Source organism: Triturus cristatus, chromosome 12 (assembly GCF_964204655.1).
Source record: "Triturus cristatus chromosome 12, aTriCri1.1, whole genome shotgun sequence".
NCBI classification, from domain to species: Eukaryota; Metazoa; Chordata; class Amphibia; order Caudata; family Salamandridae; genus Triturus; species Triturus cristatus.
In genome coordinates, this window is record NC_140595.1 from 761,013,235 (window position 1) to 761,026,058 (window position 12,824).

General features: G+C 43.7%; 1 protein-coding gene across 1 annotated transcript in view; it reads left to right on the forward strand.

Moving 5' to 3' along the window:
• LOC146782741 (extracellular calcium-sensing receptor-like) overlaps nt 1-12,337 on the forward strand; it is a 107,521-nt gene extending 95,184 nt beyond the window's left edge. The window contains exons 6-7 of the mRNA XM_085637220.1: nt 11,192-11,315; nt 11,415-12,337. Coding sequence (XP_085493346.1) covers nt 11,192-11,315; nt 11,415-12,337 — 1,047 coding nt within the window. The remainder of the gene's footprint in view (nt 1-11,191; nt 11,316-11,414) is intronic.
• Nucleotides 12,338-12,824: the final 487 nt, after the last annotated feature.

The window sequence follows — 12,824 nt, forward strand, 5'->3', positions numbered from 1 at the left end:
TGCCCTGCGACCCCGCTTCGCTATCCCCGGACATCTCAGGCCGCGCCGCCCCCGCTGTGGAGACCCTCCTGCACCGCCGTGCTAAAGGGCCGCGGGCCGCGCCTGCCTACTTGCCCACACCTGCTGATTGAGGACCCAAGAACACTTCCCAAGCTGAGAGTCGCACCGACCTGTGCCGAACTCTCCACATCAGGAAAGAAGTTCCAGCATCGGGCTCGGGGCCCGCAACGCCTTATTTCCCCGTTCGCAGGAACCGATCTCTGTAAGTACTGGAACTACAAGTAAAGAGACTACGAACTATCCATTTGAAACTACGAACCCAGAACATTTGCCTGCTGTATCACCTGGTGGCCTAGCGAAAACGTTATTGGTCTTGTAATAAGTCTGTGGAGATATATATACCTTATTTTTACATAAAGAAGCGTATTTTTATATATATCCAAGTCTGGTGTCCGTTCCTGGGGGCATTGATGTATTTACTGTGTGTACGATTGTAAGTGCTTAACCAACAACGCCTGAGGAATCGCCTTGGCTGCTCACGCCACGCACCTAGAGGGTGAGCAAGGGTCATTCGCGAGGGGTTATCCTGCGCCCTGACGTGGAGGAGAGGGTTCCTGCTTGACACAAGGGCAACCTTGCGCCAACCAGAGATCCCCGACTCTAACAATCTACCACGTAATATTTTACAGTATTTGCTTTTCATCTTGCTCTTTTTATGATTATCATTGTCCGAGATCTAATGCAAGTCAGAATACATGTTCAACCGATTCACCATCTAGTGGACTTAATTGATCAAACGGGGTCTGGCTTTCTAGATCTCAGTTTAGCTTTGTACTCCTGCTGAGGAGTCTCCTCTAGTAAAGGGGGCTCAAAGTCTGAAAAGTTAGTTTCCTTTTTAAAAGAGTCGTTATTCCCGAAGTAGCGCTTGCAGTGATGTATATGCAGCCATCCTTTCCGTCCTTCGACTTTAACGGGTTTCCTTGTGGTCAATAGCACTAACTTCGGCGCCTTCCACCTCGGCTCAAGAGGACTCGTCCTGTCAAAGTTCCTTATTAAAATATAATCCCCAGGAGCGATGGAGTGTTCCTTGACCTGGGTGTTGTCAGGGAAGGCGGCGGCAACCTGCGAACGACAAGAGAGTAGTGCAGGCATCAAGGAAGCCAGGTAATCTGTCAGCATGTTACTATCAACATCAGTAATCTTTTTAGGCATCGGAGTGCCCCACATATTCGGTGGTCTACCAAAGACCACTTCGTAAGGAGATAAGCCAGTTCTAGAATGGGCTACCATTCTCATGTAAAAGAGGGCAACCGGCAGGGCTACCATCCAATCTACACCTTTTTCTGCACAAATCTTTGCTAGTTTTGTCTTTAAGGTCTGATTGTGCCTTTCTACAAGGCCTGCTGCTTCAGGATGTCGCACACAATGAGACTTCCAGGTATACCCTAACAGAAGGGACACCTGCTTCATGAGTACCAGGACATATTTGTAACCTCTACATCTGTTCATTTGGATATAATCCATTTGGAGGACTTCAAAAGGATGGTCAGGTGGAGAGAATCCACCTTGTTCCACCGGAATGCCTTTACCTGGATTGAATTGGCAACAGATCATACATGTCCTGACTTTTTGTTTCGCTGCTGCACGCAGGTGCTTGTTAAACCAGATATTCTGTAAGCTGTCTAGCATTGCTTTCTCTCCTAAGTGTGCAGGACTATGTGCGGTATTTATGATCACTTGTACCATCGAATCAGGAAGAAACCATGTTGCTTTGCCCTTAGTCATCCAACCTGATCAGTCAGTACCCCTCCTTGTTCCGACCATTTCTTTAATTCGTCTAGAGTAGCATGTGTCTGTATGTCTTGTACATCCCTGGAAGGATCCCTGACTGTCATGGCTTTGGTCATTGATGGTATCTGTGAGTTCGTCATGTCTAGTGGGGTCTGAGCTGTCTGTTTAGCAGTTCGGTCTGCCAGATCATTGCCTTGAGAAATGGTATCTGTGGCTTTAGTATGTGCTTTGCATTTCAGGATAGCTATGGCTGTCGGTAAATGTATCGCTTCCAGGAGGGCTTGTATATGGCTAAGGCCGTTGCTGCAACAGATTTTAGGCACGCAGGCAAAGCCTGGGCTACTGGGTCCAATGTACTAGAAAAATAAGCGCAGGGCTTGTGTTTTCCTGCATGATCTTGTGTGAGGACAGATAGTGCTGTTCCATCCCGCTCTGTCACAAAAAGCATAAAAGATTTGTTGTAATCAGGGGTCCCTAAAACTGGTGCTTGACATAAAGCTCTTTTTAATTCTTCAAATGCCACAGTGTGTTCTTGTGTCCAAGGGAGGACATTAGTAGAAGCTGCCTCCTGTGTCGTTAACTGTATTAGGGGCCTGGCTATGTAAGCATACTGGGGAATCCACTGCCTGCAATATGAAGTGAGGCCAATGAATGCACGTACCTCCTTTTGTGTCTTGGGCTGTGAAAGGCCAGAAATCAATTGAATACGTTCCGGTGCCCACAACTAATTCCCCTGAAAGATCACAATAAAACATGAGAAAAAGGGAAGAGCAACATACCTATTTCCTCGGCTTAATTTCTAAGGGGGCTAATTTCTAAGGGGCTAGCGGGAAGCGAACCTCCTCAGGGGCCAGCAGGAAGCCAATATTCTCCTCCTTCCCCCCTTTTTGACAGGAGGAAATCTGAAACAGATTTCACTGCTGTCAAACACTATCAAACCCTGTGTGTAGCAACTGGGCGTAAGCAAAATTATAGGAGATGCACAGCGCATTTGAAATGGCGAGAAATCCTTCTAGCAGATGTACAAACCTCATTGTGTGAGCTCAAAGGCTGGCCAAATGACATCTCATATGCAAATGTCCCTATTATGTGAACCTACACCAACCTGAAGTCAATATTAATGCTAGGAGGCCCTAATAGGAATGCTAAGCTTCCTAAATATTTGGAAAACCAAGTTTAAGAACATTTATTAATGTTGATAATTTCATAATTAATAATTTATCTGCTAAAGAAACCAGTCATTTTGCAATAATTTCCACCTATACAATAAGCTGCATCCCTCGCCTTTCATATTCAAACGTCTCCCTTCAGAAGCCCAAACCCAATAGCCTAATTTAAAAACATGTCAACTTTTGGCGCCACCATTTACAAGAATGAGCTTACTAAAGCAAACTTGAAAAAGGAAATCCTGTCAGATATTTTCTCATTACCCTAAATACCGAGCCTCATTTGTGAAAGCCCATTTACAACATTCTAAAAGGCAGAGTTGTCACTCTGGGGTGGCAGTCCTTATTTAAAACAGGCATTTCAAGAGTTAAGATGCGAGTGTACAGATCATAATGGTTCCTTAATGTCCAATCTGGAAACATATGACCGAGGCTGCCTGTCTATAAGAGAAGGGCAGTCATGTGACACATATTTTAGTCTTGCATAACTTTTTTGTTGTTGTTGTTTTATTCATCTCCAATACCAATTAGACATACACTGATAACGTGTTGTCTGCTATTTTAACAACATGATAATGGTGATATCATGTCTGTGAAATTTAGTAATTGTGAACAAGTTCCAGCCAAGCGCTGCGCAAAGATTGACGTCGTCACGACCATCTCTGTACTGCACAGGAGAACTTGTATTAATGCTAAACAGACTGGTCAATACGACACAAAAACAAAACATATATAAAATACATGTGCCAAGCCATCAGTATACCAAGCACAGAAAGCATAGACAAATTACAATAACATATATAAATGAGCAATGATGCGCAATTACCGTACCTACAGCTCAGAGGCGAACATTCTGGCCTGCTTAATTTGTCAGGCTTATAATCAATAACTGATTTTCCTTTCCTGCCTTACTCACCCCCCATCTGACAGAAGGTCATCTTAATGATGAGCAGCTGTCAGCTGGACTGACTGTGTTATTTCTGACACACAGGACCAGCAACAATAATCAAAAATGAAAAACACACGAACATTTCTTTTTGGAAAGGTGTTATGCATCTATTTCAACACAATGTACCCTGATTTCCTATTTGAAGGCGCATATCTCATTTTTCTTCTCATACTTGTAACCTTTGGATCATTTTGCCAATCCAACTGGTGGCAGCTTTGGGCCACAATTTCCACTGTGAAAATTGTCTGAATTTGAAAATCGTTTTTATATAGGCATATAGCCCTTAAAATTTCAAGCAAGAGCATTATTTTACTTTTTGTTCTAGAATCAATTCAACAGTAGTTAAGAAAGAAAAACAACAGTTTTCCATAGACATTTCCTCGGGGCACTAGAACAAAAGGAAGGCTTCTCGAGTTTCATTTCTCAGCTGCCCTGTCTGTATCAGAGAAGCTAAAAATAGCCCCTCAGCCCGGCTTGAGCCTGGGCTGCCAGCCATCTGTTTTCTATCTACTCCTGGCCCTCAAGGCTCTCCGGCTGCAGGCATTACACAGATGCTATGTCAGAGAAGCTTTCTAAGCAGTGATTTCACCTCCCGTTTTCCGCTCCTTTTCCTAGCCCCCACCTTACAGGCTTCAAGGTCAGAATCTGCCTTCGATTTCTGCATCACATTCTGCGCTCTTTAGCCCCCACCTTCTCCTCACTCTGAAGCTGTCAAAGACAAAAAGTCTTCCCAATTCCATATAAACTGCAATAATTCGCCCTATTGAAAAATTGTTTTTGATATACAATTTGTTTTCAGGGGATCGTAATCTTATTTTTCCAATCTCAGATTAGTAAAACGCTCACGGTGAATAATGTACAGCACATAACTTACTAGCACAGAGCAGAGATTGGGTATTACTTCGAACAATGGTACTTATTTTATCAACCTCTAATAGGTGCAAGTCTCTGCATGTTCAGCGTGAATCAGGACCCACAACCGTCTGGACCCAGCACATTGGCTCACTGAACCACCAAGAACACAAACCTGTATTCTTGAACAATTTGCAAATTCGAAATACCCACAATTTTTTCTCAAGCTAAACTTTTAACCGATCACTAATTATTTTTCGTTAACACTTTGTACATTAGGGGTGTCATCAAATCACAGGTGTTGCTCTTTCTCTAGCTACACCCCTCTCAATTTCCTTTTGACAACGTAATCAAATGTAGGACCATGTAAACACCAGCTATGCGCTGTTCGTTTGGTGGGAGGCTCAAGAACGTTTGGGCTACTATATCATTATTATATGTATCATATTGGGACACCCACAGGGTGGCTGACCGTGCTAATTCTTGTTCGGTCGGGGTGAGGGGCTGGTCGTTACCTATCCATCTATTCAGGGCCTTTTCGGTAATTTGGAATAAACTTTCAAGGGAATATCTTTCTTTTATAGCCGTTCCCTGTTTACGGTAATTGAGGCCCTTGGGCCTCTCAAACCGTCGGGCATGGTCCACGTATAGTACTTTGTCTTTGTCCCCGGCTTCGTCATCCGAGGATGACTCAGCCTTTCCGTCCGGTCCTGCTTTGTGTGAAGCTATTATTGCCTTTCGGATTTTGGTCAACATGCTGTCTGTCTGTCCTGATTTATCATGCTGACCGGCATCTATATGATCACTCCAACCTATATAACAAGGGTGTACGTCCCCGTCACCTTCGTCTTTTTCCCTGATCAGACAGTTAATTAGGAAACGAAGGATATAGTTCTTAATAATTACTTTTCTGTTTTGTGTGGCCTCTGCTATGCACTCAGGACCCTCCCCTGTTCTTATGAATTTGTACATTTTCTTTAGGTCTTTATCCATATCTGGTAATTTTTCCAAATATGCGACTGCTCGTCTAAGTCTTAGTGAAATCACGAGCATATTGCCCTTTCCCGGATCTGGATCGTATATACATTCGGAGATGTCAACTTTTACAGTTGGCCCCCCTCCTGATGCTGTCCCGGATCCCTCCCCGCCGTCCTCGAGCTCCTGGAGCTGGGCCTGTGTTGGGGGTGCAGGGAAAGATCCGTCTAGGTATGCTGGTGGGGATTCCTCTAGGTAGGTGTTAATAAACGCTTCGGATGCTGTTGGTCTTATTTTTCGGGGTACTTGCGGTGGCACTCTAACGGGTCTTTCTACTGGGGCCACTCTTGCTAGTTCCTCTGAAAGGACGGGATAAATATCAGTATTTCTTTCTCTTTCAGTCTGTTCTCTTTCTACCCGCTCCCCTTCCTCCTGTAACTTCTTTTCTTTGGCTTTTTCAGACTCCTGTCTACTTCTCTCTGCTTTGTGGAACTCTTTCTCTGTTCTTCTATGTGACTCCTTGCGCCAAAACTCAATGGCATCCTTCTGAGCAGGTCTACATTTTCTCTTCCATATCTCTTCCTCTACCTTCATAATGCATTCCGCATCCCATCTATACTGTGTCTCTAAATCCTTCGTGTAATCCACCCATAGCTCTAAAAACAACACGGCATCTAAACCATGTTTACAGTACATGAAATGTCCAGGTGTGTCTCTACGCGGAATGTTAACTGATTCCTCTAGTACACCTTTCCTGGTACATATTTTACGCAGTTTCGAAAACAACGGCATGTTGAAATGTAACCAAAAACAAAAAATCACAATGAAACAATCTTACATACAAACCTGACACATTCAAACCTAACTGAACCTGACTAAGACAACAACATTCATACAGTTGAATCGGTGCACCTGAATACTTGAATACTTGAATACTTGAATACTTTATGCATGCACTTGAATACTTGAATACTTGAAAACTTTATGCACTGGAATACAGCACAACCATACCGGTCTCACAAGTGAGACACGTCTTTACCGTGTTCATTAAATGAACCCGTCTTTATGCAACCCCCATGAAACTCACCGGGAAGCAGAACTTGAAGGCCTCGGACACTCGACGCTGCGCGGGAATGGCGTATCTTTGGTGGATCTCTAGAAACCTCGGACACAGCTCTCTCGCAGGGTGGGCTCTGGGTCGGGACGATCCGCAATCCTCACCGCCTCGTATGGATGCCTGGTCGCAGTCCGTCTCCTTCGTTGGCCTGAGGGAGTTGGCGGGAAAACCCGCGACGTGTACACTTGAAGTCCGTCACGGCTGTAGAAGGGGGCAAAACTGGACCCTCATCTCCGGCGCGTGGGGAAGGGGATTCGTCCCTGTTCGGGCGCCATATAATGTCGTAAATAAAGTATTACGCACTCATAATTTCTATAGGTATCAATAGGATCATGCATAAAGCAAGAGGCTGAGTCCGTGGTATCAGGTTCAAAAGGGCTTTATTCCAATAACTCGAGTTATAGGGAGAATAGTTCCATCACCACAAGGGATCAGGAAGGGTCTTCTGCAACTTTAGTCACAGAGTACAGTATATATACATTCATTATTATACGTAAGCAGGAGCGCTTCAGGCAGAGCAAAAGAGAATGAGATAAGAGCATGTGGGCGTGTAAGTAGGCGTGAAGGTGGGCGTCCATGTGGGCGTCCACCTGATGAGTCATAGGTGAGTGTCATAGGTGGGTGGGTACCTGGAGGGGGTTGCGTGATCAGCTGGAACTTTACTGGAACTTTGCCTTACTTGTGCTCAACTCGAGCATGACGTGTAACTGACGTGTAACTGGGGGAAGGCTGCTGTGCAGTCGGGGAGTCTGGAAGAGAGGCCTTCAGTGTCAGGACGACCAGCACATCTTGTATTATCTGATATCTAAAGTCCGGAGCAGGAACTGATCTGTGACATAGGTTGCCCATCACCAAGAGCCGATGTGGCTTCTATTTCTTTATTCACTGCGTGGGCCTTACATGGGGGCTATGGGCTTTTCACTGACGTGAGCTTTGCAATCACACAAAAGGAGACAGAAAGGCTAGGCTCTATCCTTTGCAGGCGGGTTTTGTTTATTCCTCCTTTTCCAGGCAGGAATGTGATTCAGTAGGAGTAAGCAGATAACCGTGCTCAATACTATCTCGGCACTCCGGACTGGGCCCCTTTGGCTGAGGCCCAAGTGTTGGAGGCCAAGGATGCGCAGCTGCAGCTCTCAGAGCGTCTGAGGCCTGAAACCTCTTTTCGGGCTCCGGCTGAGCCACAAGATGGGCTTTCATGAAAATGGCACGAGTGCAGGAAAACATGATGCAAAACGTGTAGGCCTCAGTGCAGATTTGTCGTTTCTCTCATGGGAGACTTGATGGCAGGCCACGTTATAGCATAGGCATCATGGTTGACAGGCCATGGAGGGAAAATGCATGGCGTACATGCATGTGCACAAAAACGTTGGGGAACACATAGGGGACACATAGGCTTTGTCATAATCTCTATTTTTCTCAGTTGCACAGGCACAGACGATGCAGCAGGCTGGAAGGGGGACAAAGTCGAACCCGAACGAAGTTACACTGAAGTCCAGAGTGCCCAGACGGTGGAAGAAGAAGGTATCCAACCTGGGATGTACCTAAGTACTGAACATAACAATTTAGGGGCAAAGCAGATAGACTGGGGTTCTTGTTATCAGGATCCCAGTCAGACTAGTCAGTAACAGCTTAGCACCAGCCAAAAGTGAGGGTAACCACAGAAGCAGATCCTACTTTCCTACAAGCCGTATTTACAAGAATTGTCTGTAGGGCAGCATCACAGGCCTTCTTGCTGCGCTGCCCTATTGGGAAAAGTAAAGGGCAGAAGTGCACCGCATATATATCCGATATGGCAAATTCCTGTCCTTTTTCCCTGCATTGGTGCTCTTTGGGCTGCAATGCGCCAATGCAGGCACCTTTGCGCCATGTTTCAAGAATGCCTGTGTGGCAGGGTGATTGTTTTTGTTCAGAAAGGTCAATCTTTTTGCACAAAAATGAATCCCAAAAGGATTTTCCTCTTTCTATGTATGCTAAAACATGCAGCACACATAGAAAAAAAATGAGGAGAAATAAATGTTTTTCTCCTCGATGCGCCTCCCTTACATTTCCCCTGGGGAGGTTACATTGTTGGTGCTACCTCAGAGTTACAATTCTCTGTGATTCTTAAGAGGGCTTAATGCTGCCTGTTAAATATGGAAAAAAGGAACAAATAATGGACGGAATGCTGAAAAATGCAAACATTCATCACCAGTCACAAAGATCTGAGTTTAATCCATTGTTCTTTTGCTCACCACGCCACCCCAGTTTGGACTCAGCCATACGCAAATTAGGCTTCACCCTGTTCCTCATGGGAACAGTTCAGCCTGAACTGCCAAGCCAGGTCCTCCCTAGACTGGGAAGAAGCATCCAAGGACTGGTTTCGGGGCATCACTCCTCATCGGCCAGGCTAGCTTGAATCCAGTTACGCGTGAGAATGATCTCAAGTCTGGGCATACCCTTCCCACTTAGGGTGATAAAAGCAAAAGGAACAAATGAATGCACGAATGCTGAAGAAGGCAAATATTCACACCAATCAAAAAGTTATGGGTTTAATCCATCGTTCTTTTGCTCACCACGCCACCACATTCTGGACCCAGCCATATGCAAATCAGTCTTGAACCTCTCTTTTCAGACAGAAGACCAATATCAGTAATGAGGGTAAATTGGTGTGTTCCTCAATGACTGGATCAGGACCTCTCAAGGCCACGCCGAGTCCTCTGCACATATGCTTAGATTATTGTGGCACTAGGACCAAAATAAAAGTCAGGATACCAACTATATTCACAGCTGGACAATTAGAGCTGGGAATGTTTCTATACTATACAGGGGACATTTCTGTCCTAACAATTATCAACTCCAACAAAAATGCTAGTGTGCTCACCAGGCTCCACCTCATCACACCTAGCTAACACAAACATAATTATTCATTCACATTTCATCCATTCAAGGACAGCCCATCATACCAAATCTGTTGATAAACTTTGATTACTCTCATCCAAAAGAATCATCTTCCTGTCTCAGCAAAACTAATACCATATCAAAAGTCACCACTTATCTTTCTTCAGCTACAGTTTGTTCTACTTTTTTGGATGACATGTTGTCAAGAGCAACTCACCAACCCTCTTTAACAGATTTCTGTCATTACATCAAAACTGTCCACCCTGCAGTCCAAAGCACACTTGTGCAATCTGCTTGCAAACAGTATGGGGATAAGAAGCTTGCAGTGAACCCCTAAGGCCTTCTAAAGTACCACAAAATATAGTACCACATTTTTTAACCATTGATATAATATAAATATATATATAATGGTGACCTATCACCAATAGACCTGTGCTGTGCACACTAGCATTTGGACTTCCATATCACATCAGAACAATGTAAACAATTTCGGTTGTGCCTCATACTGGTGAAAACTCTGAGAAAGTGAGCATTCATAACAAATTCACATCCTATCTTATGCAGCTCACACAAAAACAAATATTTATTTGATGGAATATTCATACAACTAGAATAATAGTTTATTATTCATATCCTTTATCTCAAATGATCTTTAGCCGAAAATGGAGAATGAAGTCCTTTTGCCATTAGGAATGCTTAGCCACCGTCTTTTTCTAAAGCATATGTACACTGTAGTATTTCAGTAACTCCTGTCTCTTATTGTTACAGTGAAGGTATCTTTTACTTGTTATTGGTCTTTGTACAGTGATGTTTTCCCAAGTATGGAGTTCTTGTAATGCTAAACAAAAACAAGTTAATAAAAAAGCTTTGATTTATCTCTTTGCCAATAGAATACTATGGTTACCACATGCCATTACCTGTTCTCTTACGCTGTCGTTATTCATTTCAAAAACAGACTCTAGTTTTGGGAGTTTGCTTTTGAAAATCAAAAATGTTTTCTTATTGGCCACCTGAAACAAGGCAGCTTTGCAAACATTTAAAGTCTTCATAGAAGCCACATAGGCAGCAGCTTCTTGTAAGGCACAGAAACATTTGAAGGGCCAGCCAAGATCTCTAAATATGGTGGGTGGCAGTACAGATAGAAAGGAAGAGTAAGTCCCTTTGCCACTCAGTTGAATGGAGTGTGGGCAGCCCACCATAGTATAAACAAAGCTGTAGTTAGTATTCCAAATTACACCCTAAAAAGATGAGCGACCCACCTATTTCTTTGAATAGACCTCTCCAAATCCCTCTGAATTTGACTCCAAATCTCATCCTATCACAAATTTGTACAAGCACCTTTCAAATCTATATGGGTTGGGCTCTATACAGCTAATCAAGTAAACCATTGCTAAGTATAATCAGGAATGTCACAGTGATTCAGTCAATCCATTGTATATTACGTATATCAACTGTTCTCTCCAGGTCCCTATCTCCATTTGCAGCCCTAGATGCTTGCCTGGATCTAGGAAAGTTTCGAAAAAAGGGGAGCCAACCTGCTGTTTCCTGTGTGTCCCTTGCCCCCAAGGGGAGATCTCTAACCAAACTGGTGAGTGTACAGGCAATCTTAAAATCCTGTCCCACCTTCTTTTAAACAGAATTAAGACACACTTTTATAACACACCTATATCCTGGTTTTCTATTTTAGATTCCATCGAGTGCCTCAAGTGCCCCTGGGACCAGTGGCCCAACAAGAATCAAAACTGCTGCATTCCAAAGACCATAGAGTTTCTTCACTATGATGAGCCCACAGGAGCCACACTACAGGCAACTAGCATTTTCTTTTCCATGATCCCTGTTGCCATCTTGGGACTCTTCATTCGCTACAGGAAAACCCCCATTGTTAAAGCCAACAACTGTAATCTTAGCTACTTGCTACTCATGTCCCTCACCCTATGCTTCCTTTGCTCATTGGCTTTCATTGGTTCCCCCACACCAGTGAAATGTCTCTTCCGTCAGGCTGCTTTTGGCATCACTTTTGCTTTTTGTGTCTCTTGCATCCTGGCCAAAACTATCATGGTGGTCATTGCCTTTAATGCCACCAGACCCAACAGTGACTTAAAACGATGGATTGGACCTCATCTTTCATATACTCTCATCAGTATTTGTACACTCATTCAGGTTATTTTATGTACCTTTTGGCTAACTTTGTTTCCCCCATTTCCACAGTATAACATGCTCTTGAAGCCTGGATTGTTAATATATGAATGCAATGAAGGTTCTGCTACTGCCTTCTGGTGCATGCTGGGATACCTTGGATTTCTGGCCCTCAATAGTTTCACAGTGGCCTTCCTAGCCAGAAAGCTGCCCAACAGCTTCAATGAAGCCAAATTCATCACCTTCAGCATGATCGCCTTCCTCAGCGTCTGGCTCTCATTTATTCCAGCCTATCTCAGCACTACGGGCAAGTACATGGTGGCCATGGAGATTTTTGCCATCCTATCTTCTAGTTCTTCTTTGGTTTCCTGTATATTTTTCCCCAATTGTTACATCATCCTATTTAGATCTGATATGAACACTAAGGAATATTTAATGGGGAGGATGATAGAACAGAAATCCAAAAGGATGTGAAGTCACAATCTGTATATATTAAGTTCCCAAGAATTCGGATCTGACTGAGCAATAGCAAATAACTTGACGTTTAATTTCTGGCTTCTAGGGTGTAAGGGGAGGGAGGCTGTGAGAAATGAAAAACAGGCATATGGCAATAATTTGTCTTTGCTGACTGATTTCTGTTGTGTCATCTAGAGGTGCTTTGCAGAGATTGTTTTGTTTAACACTTTTAATGAATTTTACAAAGTTGGCTAAGAGGAAGTTCACCTACTTATAACTTTGTATGAAACAATTAACCAATCAACAACCACGCTGATAGCATTGGTCTTCTATAAGCCTGGTGCTTGTCTGTCATAAGATAGTCAGGGAATGATACTATAAGGCTTAGAGCCAATCCCTTTGCTTAGGTATAATCATCAATAGCCTGATTCTCATTACTCTGAAACGTATAACGAAATTATGATTCATTAGTAAATCAAACTCTCACAGATTTTTCTGCTTCTGT